The 23,836-nt window shown below is 39.4% G+C and overlaps 1 protein-coding gene across 2 annotated transcripts in view; it reads left to right on the top strand.

Annotated features, from left to right (window-relative positions):
* Window positions 1–14,500, top strand: part of LOC122400133 (diacylglycerol O-acyltransferase 1) — a 141,877-nt gene extending 127,377 nt beyond the window's left edge. The window contains exons 10-12 of one of the 2 annotated variants that reach the window (XM_043401401.1): window positions 1,584–1,762; window positions 12,485–12,635; window positions 13,256–14,500. In XM_043401401.1, the coding sequence (XP_043257336.1) occupies window positions 1,584–1,762; window positions 12,485–12,635; window positions 13,256–13,432 (507 nt within the window). In that variant the 3' untranslated portion in view covers window positions 13,433–14,500. Of the gene's footprint in view, window positions 1–1,583; window positions 1,763–2,023; window positions 2,127–12,484; window positions 12,636–13,255 lie in introns of those variants that run through there. The other variant, XM_043401402.1, reaches the window with a different exon arrangement.
* Window positions 14,501–23,836: the final 9,336 nt, after the last annotated feature.

Here is a 23,836-nt window from a genome sequence, read left to right as displayed (position 1 = left end):
AATCGGTTGGTTAATCCGAATCACTAAAAGCGGCGAACAGTATTGTTTTCTTCTTCCATTGTGCACTGGAATCGTCGATAAACTTGCATTTAAGGAGTTTTTGCGTTTGAGACTTTTCGCGAACGCTCGGTAATCGAAAGCAATTTATTTGATCGTTCGGAACTGATAACAAAGTCGCGACTTATTTATTACATCGAGGCATAGTGAAGTTAATTTACCCTGTTTCGATGTATCAAGGTGCGAAAATTACTTTTAAACTAATAAATACGTGGGAGAAATTGCGGATGTAGCACGCGGACAATTTTTAGTCGTAATTTATAAACACCTTGCGTATCATACTGTTTCCTCCTGGCACTTTTCATCGACTATCATATTTCCTTTCTTTCGTCGTTCCTTTCCCCTCCGGCGTGCTAACAGTGGTTAAGAATTACGCGAAATTGCGCCGTTGCCTAGGGGGCTACAGCAATGGAACAGCGAGAGACGCGAATTCGCGTCGGTTTAACGAGCCCCGAATGAAGAATACGAAACAAAAAGAAGCAAAATATTGGTGCCCGTAGCCGTCGGCCACGCTGCTCGCGTGTTATACACATTGTGAACTAATAAAGATCGACGGGGCGAACGGGTAGCAACGAGAAAAACTGTTCACGGTAATGAAAACAAAAAAAGTTTAAAATAAAACGCCACGTTCTTACTAAATTCAGTCTGTACGTTCAGAACGCGTCTGTATTGCAAATGTACGAAACGATTTTCAACACCAATCCAAACCCAGACCTTGGCCATTTCACATAAAAACATTTTTTGAGATTTAACAATATGGGAACATGTAATCAAATACTAAAAAAATTTTGTTTGAAAAATAAATTAAATAAATTTTTATAAATAATTTTATATAAAATTAGAATACAAATTTATATACAGATTTTTAATTATTTTAATAGTAATATTAAATTTTATTTCTTCATCATTTATTAATCATTTTGCTGTTTGAATGATAATTAAAATTGTTTCAATGACTCTAATTTATTTAATTAATTACTCTACCGGAAATGCCTAAAAGCTGGTGACAAAACTTTCGCGTACACCCTGTATAAGTTAGAATGGGTTCTCGAGACATGTACGGAGGTCATGAACGTTTCTTTACACGAAATCATATATTTTTTATTTCATCGGCCGATGCATTCTGATATTCCATTCAAAAACTTATTAACCTATTTATATTACAAAAATCATTAATTTAAGAGATATTTCAATTTTAATTTTACAAATAATGATTCTCAAAATGAACGTGATTCGTAAGTTGAACATTTTTATACCACCTTGCAGCCACTGAAGCGTGAAAGTCGACATGTAAAAGCAATTCAGTAATGATTCTTCAGTCAAACCCCGAACGTGATTCGTAAATTTCTATCCCTCGAAAAACGATACGAACTTTAACTTTAGACGTCGAGTGAACTTTCCTTCTTTGTAGGACAGTGAAAACAGACTAGAGAGGGTCGAACGTACGCAACTGTTCTTGAATAAACGTTCTACGATGAAATGCGATTCGCGTTGTAATACCTTGGACGGATGCGTTTGTTTTACAGATACCGAACCATCTGGTCTGGTTGTGCTTATTCTACTTGTTATTCCATTCGACCCTCAATCTGATGGGCGAACTGCTGCATTTCGCCGATCGGCATTTCTACTGCGACTGGTGGAACGCGAATAACATCGACACTTTCTGGAGAACATGGAACATGCCGGTGCATCGATGGGCTGTGCGGTAAGTGCTGTTTGATTCTCTCTTCGCTATCCGCGATACGCCATTGGCTTCGACCAGGTAAATGGCGCTTACCTCCTTTGTGGATCGACTAAAACGAAAAATATCCTAACCGTACCGTAGATCATAAATCGCGCAGCTCCGAGACTGTGAATGCAACTTTGGATGGTTAACAGCGTTCGGGAAAGGAAATTAAAAAAAGAAAATGAAAAACTTTTAATACGAGTCTACAAACGTTTTCACAGATGTTTTTTATCCGCGTAGATGTAGAAATTTATTGATTTCTATCATTCACACGTCGCATTAAGGTTGCGTGGGAATACACAGGAAAAGGGAGAAGTTTTCCCTTCACTATATTGTTCCGAGATTCCTGGACAACGGCTGGGAATGGATCGTGAAAATGCCTCGTCGATTGTTCGTAATGTACACGTGGTATTCGGTTGGCTAAGAATTCCATGTTCAGAAGATTGCAGGACGATAAAACGTCCGAGTCGTAAGCAGTTTCGAAGTCTTCGCCTGCTTAATTGCTCTGTAATAAATCGTACACTTCTCATGTTACGACAAAAAACATTGTCATTTTTAATAATTAAACCGAGAATCTTTTGTTCTTTTACTTCTAGTGTCAGAATCATATGTAAATGATATGGTTTGACACTGTTTGGTAAAGAAGAGATCAAGAAATTTTCTGGATACTTGTCTTATTTTCATAAATCTATAACGAAAATTAAAAACGCATTTTTTAACTTTAAAGTGTGTCGATAAATTGTAGTTATAATTGCGTTAGTAGACGTAATCGTGACTTCGTTGCTGCTAACAGCAGAAAGGAAATAATTCTTGAAACTGAGCGGTCGCGTCTCGTGTAATAAAATGTCGATGAAATGGAGTGTAAATATGTAGAGTAGCAAAGGGTGGCGGTCTGGTGGTATTCCAGATGTCGCGTAAATGTTCTCGAGAATCTTACGTTTGCTCGCGTTGAATGGCGCGAAGGAAGGAACGAAAGATGGCCGGAGGTGCGATAATTAGCGAGCAGAGGGAAGGGCCAGAGCACGAAAAGAAGTCGGTATCCAGCCGCTAGTCGTACTTTTGATCGAGCTTCTTTCCGCCTAAGCGGCTAAACTTCGTTAACGAGTGTGCCCCGCTTTAAGGAGATTTAATTACATTTTTCGCGAGAACCCGGCTCCTGTCTGGCCTCCGAAAAGGAAGAGAAATTTCCGTGAATCAGAGACTTTCCACGCCACCTGCCCTCCCCTCGACCACCGCCCCTTTTAACCCCGTGGAAACTGCTGCGCGGCTAATTGTTTTAACTTCCCCTTCTCCCTCGACCCAACCTATGTATATGTACATACATATATATACATATATATGTATATATATGTATATATAACTGCTGCCACTCTAAGTAGTACTTTTAATGTTCGTGTAACTGGAAGGGTGTCGGCCGGCGCAGCTCGTGTTTGAAAACTATTCTGCCGCGAAATGGAACTGCCCTACAGGTTCCTACCGACGAATACCTTTCATTTTACCGTTTATTTCCGAAAATTAATTCGCAGGCGCGTTTACGAACACTCGTCACTCGACGTCGTCTTTAATTAATTTTCGGCTCGACCACGATTGCACAGGTAACGCGATTTAAACAAATTCGTTGACTCCCCGTCGTTCTCTTATTTTTGCTTAAAATCATTTTACGATTACGTGAAATTTTACGTCGTCCGTCGATCTTCGTATTTGCTCCTGCAGATGTAAAAATAACGGGACAACGTATGTATTATGCAACGGGAAAAAGAAAAATGGCAAAGTTTAAGACTGATCTGGCAAGAAGGGGCAGAGCAAACGTAAGCACGGATGTTAAAGCTAACGAAAATCTTAGGAACAACTCGTAGCCAAGACAAGCGCAAGATTGCCGCTCGCCGGGCGCTTTTTATACCCGTACGTCTTCCCTGTCATCGTTACATCGGATTATGTATCCCGGCCAGCTCAATACAATCACCGAAGTTACCCAGGAAACTTTCCATATAGGGTTTTTCGTGTTCTCGGCGGTGCACGTGCCGCTAACAACTCGCGTCCACAGTGACGAGCTTCTTGGTCTTTTTCTTCGTTTTTATTTGCTTGGAAAGTGGCGAGGAAAGTTTAAATCCTCGGAAAAGTTGTTATTGCACGACCACCGGGGAAGCCTTCCGTATCGCGGAGACGGTCGAAATCCGTCGATCGAGGGGTTCTCGCGGGACCGATAATTCTCGCTCGTCCGTTGAGATATCGCCAGCTTGCTCCGACTGGGTCCGAAACGCGCAAAAAATAATGAAATTTGTCCTGAACGTTGCATTGTCGGTCCGCGAGAAGCTGGTTAGCGGGACGGTGCAGAGGACAGGAGAATACTACGTTCACTCCGCCCATCCCCACTTTTAACTAGAGAGATCCAATCAGACCCGCGCTCCTTTCACTTGGCAACTTCTCGCGGACGCACAGTACATTTTACTGAGAACGTTGAAATTTTAATGGTTGATGCAATTTCCAGCGTTATTTATTTATAGTAAAGAGCAAAACTGAATACACATACGACATTTTATCAAAAATAATTTTTTATTTAATATTTGTATGTAGAATAGAAAAAGACAAAATATTTAGTATTATCTACAATCTTGTACCAAAGGTTAGAGGATCTGCCATGTTATGGGCAGGCGTTGGATATAATGGGAAGCTCGAAATAAAGTTCATTGATGGTAAATAGAATGAAAAGTACTGTTTTCTTAAAACTGATATAAGAGTCGGTGATACAAAAATCGGAATCATGCTCGCAGATTTGCTGCAAAAATGTTGTATTCCAGCAAGACAATGCAGCTGTTCATACAAACTTGCAAAAAATTATTTTCAAGCTGAAAATACACCAATTTTAGATTGATCATCACGGTCTCCGGACCTGAATGTTATAGAAAATGTGTTGGGTCAACTGAGTAGAGGGGAATTTCAAAGGTGGCAAACAATATGATAATCTTAATGATTTGAAGGTAGCAATTCTGAAAGGTTCGGCAGACTTGGATCAAAAGTATATAAATATATAAAAGTCTACCGAAACGAATAATCGAAGTCGTTCAAAATTAAGGAGGCACTACCCATTATTAACATTTCAAAACGTCTGGAAATTTTCTGAAATTTCGTGCATTCTTTTCTTTTTTTAAAACAGCGTTTTATAATTTTGTCCAAATAAAATTTTATTGTAGGAATTTATTATTATTTTTCGCAAAATTTATGAAGATGTACTTAAAAAATAAATTTTGATTTGATGAAATGTATTTTCATGTAACTATAATATTAAGTACCTAAATCAATCATTCTCAGGCTGTCTTATAATTTTGTCTATCAGTCTAACTTTTCTTTAGGGCAGTTATATAGGGTATTTGTCTATGAACATCCAAGCAAATATTTTATAAATGGTCCAAAGTACAAAAAGGTTTAATAGAAGAAATTTACACGGTTTTAAGTTAGCTACAAGGTGCACGTTAGTTATTTCTTTTTAGTCGCAACCTTTCCGAGTTACGAAGATCGACTTACAAGGAACCATCGCGAACGGTCCGGCTTCGATTTTGATGAAACTTTGTACACTTATAAAGCAGCTAAAAATAATCGACACGTATTTTTTTTTAGCTGCGGTAACTCGAGTTTAAGGGGTGAAACCACCCCTGTCGATTTTTCTTAAAAATTCGTTTTTCATTTTTAATAATTTTGTTTGACGCCCTACAAAAAAGTTGGCCAATACTTTTTTGTAGGTACCTATGAGCTCTACTTCAGAAAAAAGTTTTATTGAAATATATTCACTATTGTAGGAATTATGGCTGTTTGAAGATTGGACCATTTTTATGGGGTTTTTCTCATTTTGCGGGGTCAAGGATCAACTTTTTGCATATTTTTGCGATTTCTACGTATTCTTGATTAAAATACGCGTCGTTTGCATTTTTGAAAATTAAAATCCTTCAATCCGTTCAGAAGTTATGACATTTTAAAGATACGCATGAAATTTTCGGACAACATTTCTGGCCATAAATTACATTTTCGATTAGGAATTTTTTTCTCGAAAGTGCGTAGGATTTCGTGGGTATATGTATTGACCAAAAATGATTGTAATTGGCCCCCGCAACCGAAAATAATTTTTTCCTGGAGGATTTGAAATTTTTTAATTTAATTTTTTAATAACTTTTTAACGAAGGCTCAATCAACAAATTGATATTCTTGATTTTCGTCTTATTTTGGCCTCTAGAATCTCCCATTAAAATTTTTCCCAAGGGTGGCCGAACTTTTCCAAATCCATTGGTATGTAATATTTTAAAATTGCCTCCTACAGTTTTGCAGATTTTGATGATTTACATCTTGCGCGCACATCCATTATGGTAGTAGCCGTTCTAACTTTGATTTTAATGAAGCATTGTAGGCTTGCACTAAATTATACAGTAACAAGTAACAAGTAACAATAACAGTAACAAGTTTCTTAACAGCAATGAAAAGATTTTTTTTTATGCCCACCTATGACATTGTGGCAAAGGGGGAGCGATTTATAAATTATAAATACATACAGTGTGTATACCAGGAGATAAAGATACACTTATTATTCTCATGATGTACTTGCTTTAAAATACAAATTGAATAAATAAATATTGTCATTTCTGCGGCTCGCCTATCATGCAGTTTACGCACGTTATCTAAATCTTCACTGTTGTGAAAGCATTCTGTGTAATTTGTATAATAAAAATACGTGTCAAATGAGATTAGTATGTGCATCTGTATCTCTGTTGTTATTAACATTCTTTAAAATCGAGACGGTTTTTGTAATAAACATGATAAAATGGGTATATTGAAATGGAGTTTGTATTATACCTTTTGATAACGTGACATATCGTAAAGTTAATTAAATTGATTGCCCTTGTCATGTGAAAATAATATTTGTTGGTAGATAAGTGGGAGAACTTGGATATATTGTATATATATATATATTGCAATTAGCTCTTTATAAGCGTGTAGAACATTGTTGGTTATCCATACAGCCGAGGTGCCAATTCTGGGCATTTAAACGTTGCACTTATCCAGCCAATCTTTTGTTGCATATATCCAGCTTTTACTGTATTCGGAAAGATGGTAAATATTAATCCTATTAATGTAATAACTTTACTGTCTGCTGCGTTTGTTGAGTGGAACCAGGGACCCACGCCAATTAATAGCGCAGAAGAAAATTTAAGGGATGTATTATTCGATTTAATTGTAAGAAGTGTCGAAGACACGGCATTCCTGGTTGAACATGAAACGTGTGTTGAAATGGACGGGACGCCTATCGACCAAGAAAATCAGGATGCTGATTTGAACTGGTTGTGGGTAGATGAAGAGGAGGAAAATAGGACACCGAATATTCCAAACATATACGAACAAGACGTTGTATGTCATTCGAATAAGGAATACATCCCATTCGAATATAAAAGGAAAGCTGTGGCGTACTAGAACAGCGGGAAGTCGAAGCGATTAAAATTAGACACCGTACGTTCCAAATTCCGTCACGTGAAATCCGAAAGAATGCTTCGTAAATGGGCTTTACAAGTTGAACAGGGTGGCACAAAAAAGGAAAAGATAAAACGTATTGCAGAGTATACATTTAATAAATTTATGGAAGCTCGGCAGTTAAGAGTAATTGTGCATGAAGTAGATCTACGGCGATGGGCTTTACAAGCGAGGGACATAGAAAATTTACAAACATTTAAAGCCGGATATACTTGGCTATATACTTTTAAAAAGATGTTTAGATTAGTGTCCAGAAAAATTACCAGATTTGTAACCACAAATATGGTAAATCGAGAAGACGATATTCATTTGCAATGCAGCGCATTCGTGAATGAAGTAAAATCATATATAGCCCGAAATGAACCACACAATGTTTACAATTCCGATCAAAGTGGTTTTAATTTGGAATTACATTCAGGGCGCACTTTGGCTGAAGAAGGTATAAAAATCGTAGAAGGAGGTGTTCAATCAGTGTCATCCACCACTCATAGTTACACCATCCAGCCAACCATTTCAGCCGATGGACAATTACTGTCACCATTATTTATTGTACTGAAAGAGAGTACAGAACATTTCGGGCCGATTGTGGAACAACATTTATTTCGCCCTGACAATGTATATCTTGTAGCTTCAAAGTCAGGCAAATTAACTACGGACCATTTCAAGACCTGGTTAAGAGAGATTTACTTCGCAAATACTGGGGTCGCAACAGTTCTAATTCTTGATTCCTGGAGTGGTCACTGTAAGAAGACGGTGAACGAAGTTACTCCCGAGGGTAAAAATGTAAAACTTTTTATAATACCAAAAGGTGGAACAAAGTATGTTCAACCACTGGATGTTTACGGTTTCCGCACTTGGAAAAATTTCGTCCGCCGATTTTCCGATATAGTTCTCGTTTTAAATCACGACATTAATCTCCACGCTAGGAATAATATAATTAAACTTCAATCTTTGGCCCACAATCAATTTTCATCGCCAAGGTTCCAAAATTTTATTAAATACTCCTGGTATAAATCCGGATATATAGATGAAAAGCCAAATGCATTCCAGAATCCTGTTGAGTACTGCTATTCTGTTGAAAATGAGCCAACATGTCATATTTGCGGTGACGTGGCAATAATTACATGCGCATGGTGTAAGAAATCTTTATGTTTCAAACATTTTTTCGACGAGTACCACTATTGTCGGAACTATATAGAATAATTGTTATACACACTGCATATATTTATAATTTATAAATCGCTCCACCTTTGCCACGATGTCATAGGTGGGCAATAAAAATAATTAATCCTTTCGTTGCTGTTAAGAAACTTGTTACTGTTATTATTACTCGCTACTTATTACTGCATAATTTAGTGCAAGCCTACAGTGCTTCATTAAAATCAAAGTTAGAACGGCTACTACCATAATGAATGTGTGCGCAAGATGTAAATCATCAAAATCTGCAAAACTGTAAGAGGCAATTTTAAAAAATCGCATATCAATGGATTTGGAATAAAATGCTCGTCATTTTTTGTCATTATGAAAATTTCAATAAAATGAAAAATTAAGTTAATAAATTTTTTTTTGTTATAAACAAATTGTATTTTAAAAAATTTTTTAACACCATGTTATTGTACATAAGAAACCATCAACCTCGCCCATTAACAATTTTTTTGTATCTTTTTCCGTTTTCGAGATAGCCGTTTCGAGCCAAAACTTCAAGGGGTGGTTTCACCCCTTAAACTCGAGTTACCGCAGCTAAAAAAAAATACGTGTCGATTATTTTTGGCTGCTTTATAAGTGTACAAAGTTTCATCAAAATCGAAGCCGGACCGTTCGCGATGGTTCCTTGTTAGTCTTTCGAAATGGATACAAATAATTCTTGTTGCATGTTTAATTAGTAGCTAGTGAATAAAGTAGTAGTTAATGAATAAAGCTGCTATTATTCATTGTAATTTGATATGCCTTCGAACATAATGGTTGATATCTATCTGTTATTTAGTTACTAGATTTGCAGTCGACACAATATTTTCTTAAAAGCTGCTATTATTCATTGTATTTTGATATACCTTCGAACATAATGGTTGATATCTATCTGTTATTTAGTTACTAGATTTGCAGTCGAATCAATATTTTCCTACAAGCTGCTATTATTCATTGTAATTTGATATACCTTCGAACATAATGGTTGATATCTATCTGTTACTTACGTTACTAAATTAATATTTATCACGAAGTGAAACACGAATTTTCACTATCCATTTTAAACATTCTTCAATATAAAACGTCTCTGCAGCGTGTGAAGTGGCAACAGACTCGTAATTAACCGAATTTCGGAATAATTAACCCGAACGGTAATCGGTTTCGAACCGCGAAGACGCAGAGACGCGCATCTCGCCCGTGGCTCGCTTCCGGCTCCACCTGCGCCTCCAGGCCCGTTGTTTTCTTTTTTCCCGTCCCACCCCCGCCGAGTTATGCAGCAGCAATTGCAGACTGCAACTGGCACACAGCCATGCGACCGCGCGGTGAAGGAGAGAGAAGGGGGTGGATGTGCTGGGTGAAAATGGAAAAGCTGCACAGACGACGACGACGACGACGATGACGAGGAGGAGGACTTAGACGGCACAGACGACGGGAAAACGGAGGGGGGGAGGTAGTCGACTGTCGACGAGAGACGACGTCTTTTCAGGTTTGTAATGGGAAAAGCCGATACGCATCGCGGTGCGCGCACTTAAGGCTGCTTATTCCCCGCGGCACTTATAATGCCTCTATAACTGGAAGATATTCCGAAGCGTCTATTCCGCGAGGATGGCGTTGAAGGGGTGACGAAATGGCGACGAGGAGGAGGAAGAGAGAGGGTTTCGAGGAGGAACCTCGACGGACCTTCGGAGAAAGGAAACCCTCCGCGACGGTGGAAACGCGTGGCCTGAAATTCTCAGGGACTGTCGACGACGACATACCCCGAACCTTTGAATTCCCTTCGTTCCGTCTCTCGCCCCGATTCTTCGCGCCATTTTTATTTCTTTGTACCCTTTCTTCTTTCCAATGCGACGCCGCTGATAACCAGCCGGCTAACGATCCCTTACCGCTGCGAGCCGACAACCAAAGTGTCGCTATTCCGTGGAAACTTCCGCGGCCATTGCTTTAATTTTTCGTTTCTCGTCCCGCTGATCCTTAAACGCGTCGCGACCGCCTCTCTTATCTTCGCGCCACTACCCTTTCCGTGTTCTCGCGCTGCTTTGTGGCGCGACACACCGATGGGCTGCATGGCCAGGGAAACGGTCCCGGAGGATGGCTCGTAAGGGGGATCGTTGAATGGAAACGAGAGGATCCTCTCCCGACCCCACGAAGAGCGAACTCCTGCTTTTCAAATCGCTTTAGCGAGGCAATTAACGATTTTTAACGCTCTTGCTCGCGATAAAAGTTTGATTCTTTTGGCTCGAGATTCTGCGTTCATCCACTCGACACGAGTTTATTTATATTTACAGTCTTGCTACAGTTTATTTAACCTCTTGCCATAGAATAACGAGTCTGACTCGTTACAAGTTCTTGACGACATGTTTCACAATCATGAGGCTACTTACTCGTCATCAAGTCTTATCTATTAAAATCAACATGTTTTTATATTCACGAGGTATTCGTGAAACAAATCTGTTCTTTCTCGTGGCCACTTTTTGTACGAACAAATTTAAACAAAATAATAATGGTAAACGTTTGAAAAATTGCTTGAAATTAAATCGTATGTCAAGGGGTTAAGATTACCCGGAGACTTCTATACTACGTTTACGAGAGCTGTCAATTTGATTACAAAATACGTAAATATTATTTGCTAGCTATTTCTGTTGAATATGATCGATGTAACGATGCGAAAATCTGATCAAAAGAAAAATCGTATTTTGATATAATCGTCGACACGAAAGGTTTCTAACTAAATCTAGCGTTAAGAACTTTCGTTCGAGACGTAGTTTCGGTGGTGTTGGTATAATAGTAGGAGTTTCGAGCGTCCAATCGCAATTCGAATCGTCGATACTGTCACGGAGTATCGAGATCACGTTTGGTCCCTTATATTCGACATTGTGGTATCGCAGTGTTCAAATTTCAATAAGATAATGCCCCATTCATCGACGTGCAAATGCATATACTTGACTTTGGGGTCACAATATCGAAACTGTAAGATAGGCGACATGCTCCCCGGGCGTAAGTCTGAAGATGGCATTCAAGCCGGTTTGCTTGCAAGCTTTCAAAATAAGTCAAGCCGGGAGAGGCTTGAGCCAGCTCAAGCTGGCTTGCAAGCCAGTTCTTGTTTGGCTCGAAACCGCTTGAACGGCTTGGTTGGCTTGAATTGGCTTGTTTGGCTTAAAACGGCTCGAACGGGCTTGGACTGTTCAAGACGCCTTGATCAGCGCCGACTTCGTGGACGCGCGATCTATGCCGAACAGAGTCCCACATTCCACAATTTATTTAAGACTCACGTGTCCAAGTCTTGGAATTCCTAAGCAACATATTGTCCTATGTGATCAGGAAGGAAATATAGAATTACAGTAAGCAGGATAACTGAACCAATAATCACAAGTTTTTTATAGATCATTATTTATTACCAAGAATATAAAAGAATATTAAAAAACAAACATTATAGTTATCTTTATCACAGTCAAAGGTAACATAAGAAACGTTTTCAGTAACTAATGTCTTTTTGTTTGGCAATGAAAAAAAGAATAGATTGTCTCGGTTTTGCACCAGTTCGTAAAAACAGTGTTTACATGGGATAGCAATATATTTGCATCCAGCAGTTTCATATGATTACAATATGCTATTCTACATCTTAGCACTCAGTTGTTCATAATCAGTCGAACGGAAAAATACGCAAGTAAAGTAAGAATAAATATGAATCCAATTTCTGTCTCCGATCCAATGCCCTCTTACTTAATGTTTGTTTATGAGTTCATTCGACGGTGTTACGAAATGTAAACATTCGAGAATATTTAAACCTGAATGTTAAAGGAAATAAATTTGAATAGCAGTAAGGAATTTTAGCGAGGATACGAAAGTAAGTACTAAGATAAATCCTAAGATACGTAGTTTACATTTGTAATCAATGTTTTGGCCCGACAATCAACACGTTGAACAAATATAATATGAATATAAAATATAATTTCTTGAATTTTAATTTTCTTTGTTGAATGAATTGTTTTATTCGATGAATTGCAGGCATCTCTACATTCCTGTTATTGAGATGGGCTACCCAAAATCGACAGCTTCTCTTTCCGTGTTCTTCATCAGCGCCTTCTTCCACGAGTACCTGGTCAGCGTGCCACTGAAGACTTTCAAGACTTGGGCCTTCATGGGAATGATGGGACAGGTAGACAGTCTTTATTTTTATACAGACGTTGGCCGTACTATCTTCCTATTTTTCCAATATTCGTGAATAATTTTATTCGGGCGAACGCTCCGAAGTAAAGGCTATATTTGGCAGTTTATAGAGAAATTTTCTCCCAATTGATTGTTTCCAGAATAACAGAAACATTATAAGGCGAAGCGGATGAAATATTAATATACATTACCGAGTAAAATATCTCAGATTAACAATTAGCCGATATATCAGCCGAAGAGCCTTCAAAGATTCTAAAGAGAATACTAAAACGCGAAATGTAAACACGAGAATGATTTAAATGAATACCTCATTGTCTTAATATTCTCGTAATTTGCAAATTGAATCTACTACTTGATTATTCGTATTGCAATGAAATAATTTAATTATTTTAAATCAATCGTATCGAGTGAGATAGTAACGCAATGCAAAAATCACCGAATCTTCGAGTCTATTATTCTCAGAAACTAAAAGCGATACGTAGATAAAAATGTCGCTTTAATTACCGGCGATATTTATTTAATTTTCCGGACCGGACCGGCCGACGACGTATCGATATTAATTTCCGCTGGGTGCATCACGAGGCAGAAACTTTTTAACTGATTTTCCAGATGCCATTATCGATGCTAAGTAAGAAGGTGGAGCGGAATTGGGGCGCCAGATGGGGCAATATCGTGGTGTGGGCGAGTCTCATTATCGGACAGCCACTTTGCATAATGATGTATTACCACGATTACGTGATAACTCACTTCGGCCAGATACTGGTGGAGGATTACTCGACGGTGTAAAACGAAACAACCGGTCGCGAAGAAGAGAAGAAAATAATACTTTTCGAACGGGCGTTCATACACGACGATCTATCGTATTTTTTCAACGATGTATGCGTAGTCTATCGTAAAACAATATTTTCTACTTCGTCGCGCGAATTGGCCGATTTTTGTTCCAAAAACGAACGGAAAACGAACAATGTATAAAGAAAGAACTGAAATAACGCGCAAGTGCCTCAAGTATTACGCGCCTCTGTTTTTTTATTCACGCTTAATAACGCGTACGATCGGAGAAACGTACCATCGCATTATCGAGTCGTATTAATCAGCGCTTACGATTTCGTTCCAGAAACGTTTCCTATGTTTTACATACGCGCGCAGGCGATGGTCCCACACAAGCTCCTAAAGCATCCAAGCGTAACATTTGCCATTGTATACGCATTTTACTCAATTTGATACAAACCGTTCCAACGGTCGCTCCGTTTATCTACATTTCGTCCTTGTTGAGGCTAAAGTTTTCTATGGTTTTTTGAAATAATCGTTAAACTAAGTAGCGCTAGTCGAAACGTCTCGGGACAGCGTATGTAGTCGCGTCGGTGTATTTTTTGGTAAACCGTCGGGCGGTACGCGTTGATACGCGATTCCGGGGAGGTTTTGGTCGCGTACGAAAACAGTTTATGGAATTTTACCATTCGTGGGGCTCTTGTGCTCGCTCGATCGTGAACGTGGATCGTAAATTCTTGTGCTTCGCGACTCGGTTCGCGTAAACGGCTCGCGGGTGCATTCGTGCAGACACGAATATTATGCGTGCGTTGAGACAATAATTCATCATACGTATTTTTTTCCTTTCTACGTGGCACCGGCTTTACGACCCCCGGGGAGAAGCGCGTTCGGAATATTAGCCGTAATAAATTTGTCCGAGAATAGAGTCTGGAAGTCGCGCGTTCGGTAAATATTTCAGCCTCCTCCGTGTATCGCGGAAGCATTTATAACGGCGCGGACGTCGCGGCTCGAGATTTAACGAGCCCGCTTGGGTGCCAGTTGTGTATACGAACAAGAGCAATTTTCTACGTTTCTTTCTACCTCCCCCTCCCCTCCCCCCTCCTCTCCCCCATACAGAGGTCTAATGCGATCGTGTGTCACGCGCGGGCGCAACGCTCGCGAATGGTTGTCGAATAAATGAGATCTTTGATACTAGACTTGTTAAACTTTTTCTTCCGTACCTGGCGAGCAGATAACGAATGTCCTGCTGGTCATTCTTGGATCGACCTTTTCAACCATTTCTGACGGTAACGTATACATTTGGAGCTGAAAAAATTGGCCCTTGATCGGAAGATTCGTGAAAACATATTTTACGAGCTTCGTTCAGGAGCAATGTTTATAGTTCCAATATTTTTTATTAATAATTTTGATTGTATATGATACATGCAACGGGGTTGTGGAATTCTCTGATTTTGACATCAGTCGGTGCAAGTACTGGTGAGCCAGACTTGTTCGAGTAGCGTGTCTGACCATATATCGCTAATTCCACTTGTGTTCGAGTTTGCACTCGTTAGCGGTAGTGTTGCCTGTTTCCACTGCCTGTCATTAACTAATGATATCGTAAGATCGATAGAAAACGCATGCTAGAATATCAAAGCCCACCGGTTATTATAATAATACAAGTACAAGTAGAAATAATGGATAATGGTCAGACGCGGTAGTGGAATCGTACAAGTCGTTCATCAAACTTTATTCCGCATTTCCGATTGAAAATCTCATGCAATAGTATTATACATTAACATTGTATATTTAGGAGAAATATACATATATTTAACATCTATATATTTTTAATAATGAACGTCAAACTCATTTAACTTTTTTTAATGATTCCTTCCAGTGATTTATCTGCACATAATATTTAAAAATGAATAATTTTAACGTTGTGTAATACAGAGGGTGGTCGCAAACACATAAAACCTAGCAGAGATTAATTTTTCGTGTAAAAATACATTTTTAAATAACATTCTTCCGTACGAGAAATCTGTGAATGTTGTACCTCGACGATTTTTCGCGGAATTGTACCGTCACGTGCTGAAAAAAGGAGGCCGAGAGGGTCAGTGGAACACTCGGGTATCTCGTAACAACCGCGTCGCTTTTTAAACGATGCTCGTTCCCCTTTCTGACGTTTCTTTTGACGCTAGGGCCGAAGAAGGAACTCGTGGAACCTCTGGTGGATGTTTGAAACAAGGATGGGAAGAACACCGGGGTCGGGACTCTCGAAGGGAATGTTTTCTCAAGCCACGACCCTTGGGCTTTCCTCCTACAGCTTGATGAGTCTGGATGTCACGACCCGTTTGCCCCGAAGCAGCCACCGGCGATGGATAAATTAATGATTTGGGGTTCCCGTTGCCGACAGTCCGACATACGTCTGCGTCAGAGAGACGTGTACGCACTGTTATACACCCCCAGGATACGTGACAGACGTAGCGTAGTGCGTGTCGACCCTCCTCAGGGACGATCCCGAGAACTTGGAGAACTTTTGCGTAAAAAGAATTCGATTCGTCGTTCGATCTAGGGTTGCTCGTCGACGAGGATTTTTTGCGAGCTACGTAGACGAAAACAACCCTAACAATCAGTGCTGGAACTTGGGTTTATGATACGGTTGTTAGGTGCCATTTTTAATCCTCTGACTCTTGAGTCAATGGTATGCAAGAGTTTGGATAAGGTAAATTCTAATATTTTTTAATATTATTTTAGAATTATTTTAAAATAAGTTAGAACGTTATTTTAAACCCGCTTGGCAACGACGTCACTCTTACGATTCGTTGTTATGCATTAGGGTGTACACGTCGGGTTGGTATAGCGACGGAGTTCGGGAATAATTACGCGCGCCTAATTAAATTTCCGCGAATAGTCGGAACAAAATAAATGTTGGTGTACAAACAACGAGCGATTGTCTATGAATAGTATATAAATGTTCCTCGTAGTTTGAAATTATTCCGTCTCGCTAACATCGAAATCTCCACCTCGTTACCGTTCACCAATACGTTCCACGCATAAATCCTGCAGCGGGAGCGCCAAGGTGCCAGGTTTTCGCGCGATGCAAGTTGCCATAAGTTCAGCAACTTCGGGCGTTTTCTCGCTCTGTGTTCAGCCCCTGAATGCTCCTGATAAAAATAGCTTTCAACTATTTTTGAGCACGCTCGTAACCTAGTCAACGCAGTCCGAATTTCCGCGAATAAGAAAGTTTTGAAACTTGACACGGGTGCTTTGTTTTCTACAAATGTTCTGGGAATCATTGGCACAACTTATAAAAATAAAACATTTTACAAATAGGTTTCGAAAAATGATCTCTTTAATTTTTGTTTGGTTTCAAAAGAGATGCATTCGGTGGTCAGTTTTATTTTACTAATGAACGTGTCCATTTTTTCTTTTTAAATACAATTATTCAAACTATAGTAGGGAAAACATTTCTTAATACAATATCAGATTCTTTGTAGTATTCTTTCTGAAAGAAATATTCTCTATAATTGAATGGGTCCCCACAGGTAGTGTGGAGAGTTGGTTTATAAGAAAGTTTTCAAACTTGCTACAGGTAATTTTTGCAAATATTTTACCAATCATTGGCGCAGCATTTTTTTAGATAAATAAAACATTTTACAATTAGGTAACTTCAACAAATTATCTGTTTAGATATAGAAGTTTTAAACCTCATACTGTGTGCAGAAAAAGAAAAACAATCATATTAGTTTTTATTAGGTTTCAAAGGGAACATATTCTGCTGTCAGTTTTATTTTTTAACTGAGGGTATAAAGACAATATGAAAGTTAATTTCTTCTCCATAATGCCTTAAGAAGGTGCAGTAAAACAAAATCGATTTCTTTTAAATTCTGGACAAGAATACTCCCTTAATTCTTGTTAGGTTTCAAAGGGGATATATTCTGATGTCACTTTTATTTTGCAACTGGAGATGTAAATACAATATAAAAGTAAATTTCTTCTTTTTAAATACGATCGTTAACACTATAGGAGAGAAAACATTTTTCGTTAAATACAATTACTGGTTTCTTCATAACATTCTTGTTTCTTTGTAAATATTACGAATATTTTTTTTGCAATTTTTCTTTAATTCTAGACAAGAATACACCTTAATTCTTGTTAGGTTTCAAAGGGGATATATTCTACTGTCACTTTTATTTTGCAATTGGGGGGGTGTAAATACAATATAAAACAAATCTCTTCTTCCTAAATACGATCATTAAAACTATAAGAAAACTTTTTGTTAAATACAATTATTGGATTCTTCATAATATTCTTTCCATATTTTTTATAATTATATGGATCTTCAAGGTGTCGAACGCATAGGTTGGACTTTCGAACGGTCGCGTTATCCCAGTGAGGTGCGTGGTAGTGTCGTTGGCGAGGACGAGGGGGGTAGGAAAGAAGAGGGACGCAGAGGGGTTGGTAGATTCTCGCGGTACGGCGCAGGGGGTCAAAAGAGGGGGGAGCGCGAGAAGCGACCGCGGAAGGGGAACGAGGGGAGGGGATGGTGTGCGAGCGCAACACGATGCTATAAGGGCGGGTACGCAGCAAAGTCTCCGCAGTGAGCGCCGCGACGCCTTCGCTGACGTATCGGACGGAACGGTAGATCGGTGATCGCCGGTAACACGAGGCGTTCAGCTCGGCCACGATCTGTCCTCACGATTGTGCTGTGTTTTGTGATTTGGTTCTGGTTGTCGAGAAGTTGATTCAAGATCGAACAAAGAAGACAAAATTCTTCCGGAGGTGAAACAATTGCAGTTACGTTTCGCTCGACGCAGAAATTCTGCGTTCACGAAGGATGAAGATTTGTGATCTGAAGGATGTGCACGGCGTTCCTCGAGACCGATAGGTACGTACAAAGCTCCACACGAAATATTTGCTCTGAAACGCGTAACCCACTTCCGAGTATTTACATTTTCCGCGTTCGTTCTCGGGCTAGAAAAGTCGTTCGATCGACCCCCGCGGCTCGAGTACGATTTTATCGTTCGAAATTATTCCCGTTATTTTGGCCCGACGAGTCCGGTTCGCTAATAAACGCGATCGGTCACCCGAGAGGGATGTCAATTAAACTTCCATCCGGTCGGCAGAACTAATTTACAAAATGGATTGACACGACGTATTCGTCTCTCGAAGGCGGCACCGATGAATCATTCGCGCCGCTCATCAATTAAACGCTCGCTTAATTTGACCGATTCCGAAAAATTAATCGATCGTTCCTCGTGAACCGATTTCTCCGTCCGCTCGCGACACCGTGTTGTACGGGTCCGGCCGGAATTCGATTCAGCGTCTTGTTTGCTTTGTTTCGCGGGGCAACGAGAGGTCAAGAGACTGGGCGGAATCGAAGATCGCGTTCTTACTCTGCGCTCCGATTTTCCACGGTTCTCGTTGAAAAAGCAACCGCGCGATAACAATGACTCGACGTTTGCTAAGGATCCAGGAGTAATTTCGCGTCGAAGAAAAATGGTGCTGGCCAGCCCCGTTCGTCCGTCATGATACGCCGTTGCCCAAGACGGAGAACAAGAGGCCGACGCACGGGAAATTGCAACGAACTCTCCCCCCCGATAGCTGAATCGCGAAGTGATCAGCAATATCTCATACTGGCGAACGTGACGCGGCGCGACGATGTTTTTGCCGATGACGGTGGGAAATTATATTCGCAGTCACGTGCTGATATTACTGTGACCTGCTCGTGGAACTCGCTTTCCTGGTGTTGACTTTTCTGGAAAATTGAAGCACCGTTCTCCAAATTTTTATAGCGTTAAGAAAATATAGATACTCTGTCGCTGCTTGATCCCTTTCATGCGTCAAACTTCCGCCTGAAATTAGAATTTTAATGCAGAATATGCAAACGCGAGGATAATTGGGTCAGCTTCGAAATTAGGTATCTTATCTGACCGTGTTGCGTACATTCCACTGAACGTCGCTTATACTACGTTACCGTTGATAGGAGCGAATTGGAAAGAGAAATTTCTTAACATTGTTTTCGAACTAAATTGCATCAACAAAAATTATAAAATTTTAACTAACTAGTTTCATCGCGTAACTTTGTATTATCCGAAATCGTTTAATTTTGTTATCTCTGAATACGCGCAATATGGGTCGTGAAAGTTATAAATGTAGTGAACCATTGTAAATATGTAATGGTCGAAATAGTTTTTGTGGAATTACCAACGAATCGCTAAAAGAGGATTTTCATTATTTATACAAACGGCAGCGTTGCGAATGATCATATATGTTTGCAGTCAAAATAGTTTGGAAGTAGTTATGTAATATTTACGAAATGTCAAACTGTTTTCGCGAGTCAAATATGCACAAAAATCTAACCAATATTTTCTGTTAAATAATTTGCGAACGAACAACGGGTCTATGACATAAATGACGAAGAAATACTTTTTAGTTTGTCGCTGAAACGTTTCGGTTGATCCTCGTTTGAGAACGTTTTAACTAACGAAGGATGAAAAAGAAGAGTCCTAGATTCGATTTAGTCGATGACTTATTATAGAAATAATGCGACCAGGGACACCCTGATGGCTCCCCGCTCGTTTAAGGGTTATCGAAAGGTTGGAAAAGTTTCTCGTTGGCATGAACATTTTTCATTCGATTCCAGGAAGAATCCTCCTCCTTTTTCCGCGATCTCAGCGAAACGTTTCTTGTCCGTCAAACGTCGAATAGCTGCCCGATTAAGGTTTTCAATCCCTGATTGCCGATTCAGGATTACTCGATGTTAATGGCAGCTCGTCGAACCGGGGCCATCGCACCGATCGCTGCGCATGGAACCGCAAAAACTCGCGTCAACTTCTCGCCAGCGAACCAGAAACCGTCCACCACAATTTGGCAGAAATTTACAAAGTTGAAAATCTCTCTACGAGCTTTCTTTTCTAAACAAAAACGTGACAAATTCACCGGAGGAAAAATTTACGCACGTTTTTTAAATTAAACACTCTTTGTTTGATGTTTCAGTTCCTGTAATTATAAACCGTGAAATAAGCTGAGAATGTAGAGTTACATTTTTTCTTATAACATTTAGATTTAGCAGTTTAGCAAAACTGTTACGCACGATATATTTCCTCCATTTTCTCGAAAAAAAAACCTCTTAGAAAAATTGTTTTTTTTCCACAAAAACGTCTAAATGTTTGAACGAAAGGAAAGATAAAATGCGAACGAGCACACAGGAGTCTGTGCAGCAATTTCTGATGGCGCGTAATCAGTTCCGCGGGGGATTACGAGAGTCGCGTGCAGTTCCTCGGCGCGTGTGTAAGGACTTAATTGCTGTTCCCGGTGAAATCCAATTATTCCGTGCATGGAGTGGCTCGTAGAAAAAGGAAACAAATTGTCCACGATCATCGAAAGTTTCCACAGGGAGGGAAAGAGAGAGAGGGATAGAGAGAGATAGTGTTGTCGGATGTAAATACGTGCACGTTTCGCAATTCGCCGTCGGCGGCGGCGTGCGCGAATTTCGTTTCTCGCACCGTTGCCTCCTCGCGCTCTCAATATTCCATTATTCAATTATTATTCAGCTCCAACTGGAAGCCAATTAGTCAAGTTAGACGCCGCAGACGCGGAACGTATTTGACGAGCGCGGGCGAACTTTGAGAACGATCCGAAGGTCCGTGACCCCTTCCTCAGACGCCTCCGCTGTTTTCCAATCCTCGGTTTCCGCGCATAACTTTTACACGATCCGCGAATACCTTTGCATCCCCCTCGAATGTTAGGTATTCGACGCGTTCCGTTCCATCGGAACGTGTAATTTTCTAATTGAAATCTAATGCATCCGGGATCACGATTCCTCCATGTTTAATCCCTTTAGGCCCGCTGTAATGCGCTCTGGAATTTAATTTTACTTTACAAAGAATAAATTATTTCTTAAAATCATGTTACTAGTCGTTTAACCAGACCACCGATCGAAACTATTCCTTTCAAGCCTCGTAGACCATACATTATTGCACAGTTCTTCGTGTCCCAACATATCAATTTCAATGCTTATAATTTTTACCATTTTCTACACAAGCTGAACAGTACTTCTATATAGCTTGACTATATGAAACATAAGCTGAAATCATAATAAAATTGTTTTGAAACCGACGTGTTTAGGTAGAAATTGAGAGTTGGAAATAACGTTTCTTCGTCTTGCGCGAGAAGAAATGGCCAAATTGTACGAAATTTTGTCCAGCAACTTTTCGACGCGAAAACGTACAAATTCTATTTGGAACTTGGGAAACCTCGAAGCCCTTCCTATTTCTCAATACCGATCGACGTAACGTAAACTCTCGTCTTGAGCACACCGTGGCGCAAGGTGGATTGGAACGTTGCAATATTTAGGAAACCGTTCCGTCAATGCCACTTCTCCGGTGATTGGCTTGACTAATTCTCCCACCGCGAACTCTTGCAAATATCCTCGCAGGAGCAACTTATCTTTCCCTAACCCTTCCGAGCAAGACGATATTTTAACCTTTTGCACGACAAAAATTTATTTTGATAGACCAGTTACCCGAATGCAATTTTGTGACGCCATTTTATGGAATTCAAATTGTCTTTTCTACCAGAAAAATTTATTTTGTTTCGTTGGTTAAGTTTGCGTTTAAACCTTGAATCGAATTTTAGCTGTGTAAGATTTTACAAGCAATAAAGTGAAAAATAACATCCATGGGGGTGAGTTCCTGGAGCTTTCCCAAATCTAACATCCCTAATCTATGTCATTCGCAAATTAGATTAGCCCTGCGTAAAATTATTCGACCATTCGTCTTGTAATAATACAGTAAATAAATTATTCAAAAGATTTTCATTAACGTTATATTGAAAAAAACATTTGGTTTATTTTGCAAAATGACCTGGTTTTTCGTTATGGAGAATTTTAAAGCAATCCTGTTATGGTATTAACTCCTACATCGAGCACGCTGCAGCCCGTATTTCAGATAGAAATATAAATCGGCATGTTTCTATCATTTCTGTTCTTTTTTTTCGATTTCTGGCAGCATTAAATCCTTCGAACGAAATTGTGAAAAAATATCATATTATACTAGAAAAGTATTGGGTATCTCAATAATTTGAAACAACAAAATATTATATTTTTAAAATTACGCCTAGTGTACGATTTTTCAGATCGTATAAAATTATTAATTCACGATATAGAAGTCTTAATTATTCTAACGTATAATATACAATGCATGAGTGCAGAAATATTAAATCTAACGATGGTTTGTCGTTTCATATTTCAGACGATGGAAGAAAAATATCTATAGCAGAAATTAAACATTTAATCGCATGAAATTACATTTTTCTTTAAGCACGAAACGTTCAAGCTCTTTTTCCTCGATGTTTTCTAGAAATTCGATCTGGAAAATTTATCTCCGTGCCCGTGCGATTCGGTACGACTTGACCATTTTGTGTCTGACCTTTATCTGGTATTTCTACTTGCATCGATGTTCACGAGCATCTGTGGCTCTACGATAGCTTCTTAAAAAAATTCATAAATGCTTTGTTAAGAAGTTATGACGAAAATATGAAATGTGATGTTTTATTTACTAAACAAACAAATTTACTAAAATTTAGTTTAAAGAGAGCAACTACTAGTCGAAGCACGAAAAAAATATTTTTAACCTAGAATTATGTGGATAACTTAAACATTTCTTTATCAGAGTTTAGTTTCTATCATTTATCTTGGGTGCTGAAGAATTCTTTCTTCGATGATAACTTTTTGTTGTCACAAAATTAGGAGCTATTGCCAAGTTTATGTTCACTAAATTGCAAAGAAACTCACGATATCGAATACTTGCAAAAGATTGATTGTATTTTATTATAAATTTTTTCTCTTATTTTAATATCCTAAATTTCAACCAAGTTTCACAGTTCTCATATTTTTGTTATAACTTCTTAACAAAGCATTTATGGGCTTCTTGTTATATAACATTTTAGTTTTAGTTTTACTTGTAGAACACACTGTTGAAGTGTCTACGGAAAAATGCGGAACACCCTCTATTTTGCATACGAAAAAAGGGGGGTTGTTTCACTATAGTTCTGCAAAAGTATATCGAAATAGAAGTCGAGGATCCTCGTTAGAACGATATCGGTGAAACGTCAGCAAAGTTGCATTAGTGAACGGAACAGGTATTTCACCGATCTAAGGACACCCAGGAAAAACAGAAGAGGATTCGAGGAAGCGATAGGAGCGGGACGGTGGTAGGGGATTTATATATCGAGACACCAGAGGACGAGGGAGAGAAAACGTTGTCGACGGAGGGTGAGAAAGCGTGCTCAACACGTGTTTCTCTTATCGCGTTCATTTCGAAGCGTGGAGTGCAGAGGCCCTCCGACACCATCGTCGATGTGTTCGTCGCGCCGGTAGCATCGTGGCCGCCACCGTCGAACGCACACCAGGTCCTGATTTATTTCGCTCCTCAATAA

The sequence above is a fragment of the Colletes gigas genome, unplaced genomic scaffold (genome assembly GCF_013123115.1).
Source record: "Colletes gigas isolate AHSC1104 unplaced genomic scaffold, ASM1312311v1 Colletes_gigas_Sc00016, whole genome shotgun sequence".
Classification (NCBI taxonomy): Eukaryota; Metazoa; Arthropoda; class Insecta; order Hymenoptera; family Colletidae; genus Colletes; species Colletes gigas.
Note: the sequence above shows the minus strand (reverse complement) of the source record. Positions and strands in the feature narration are given on the sequence as shown.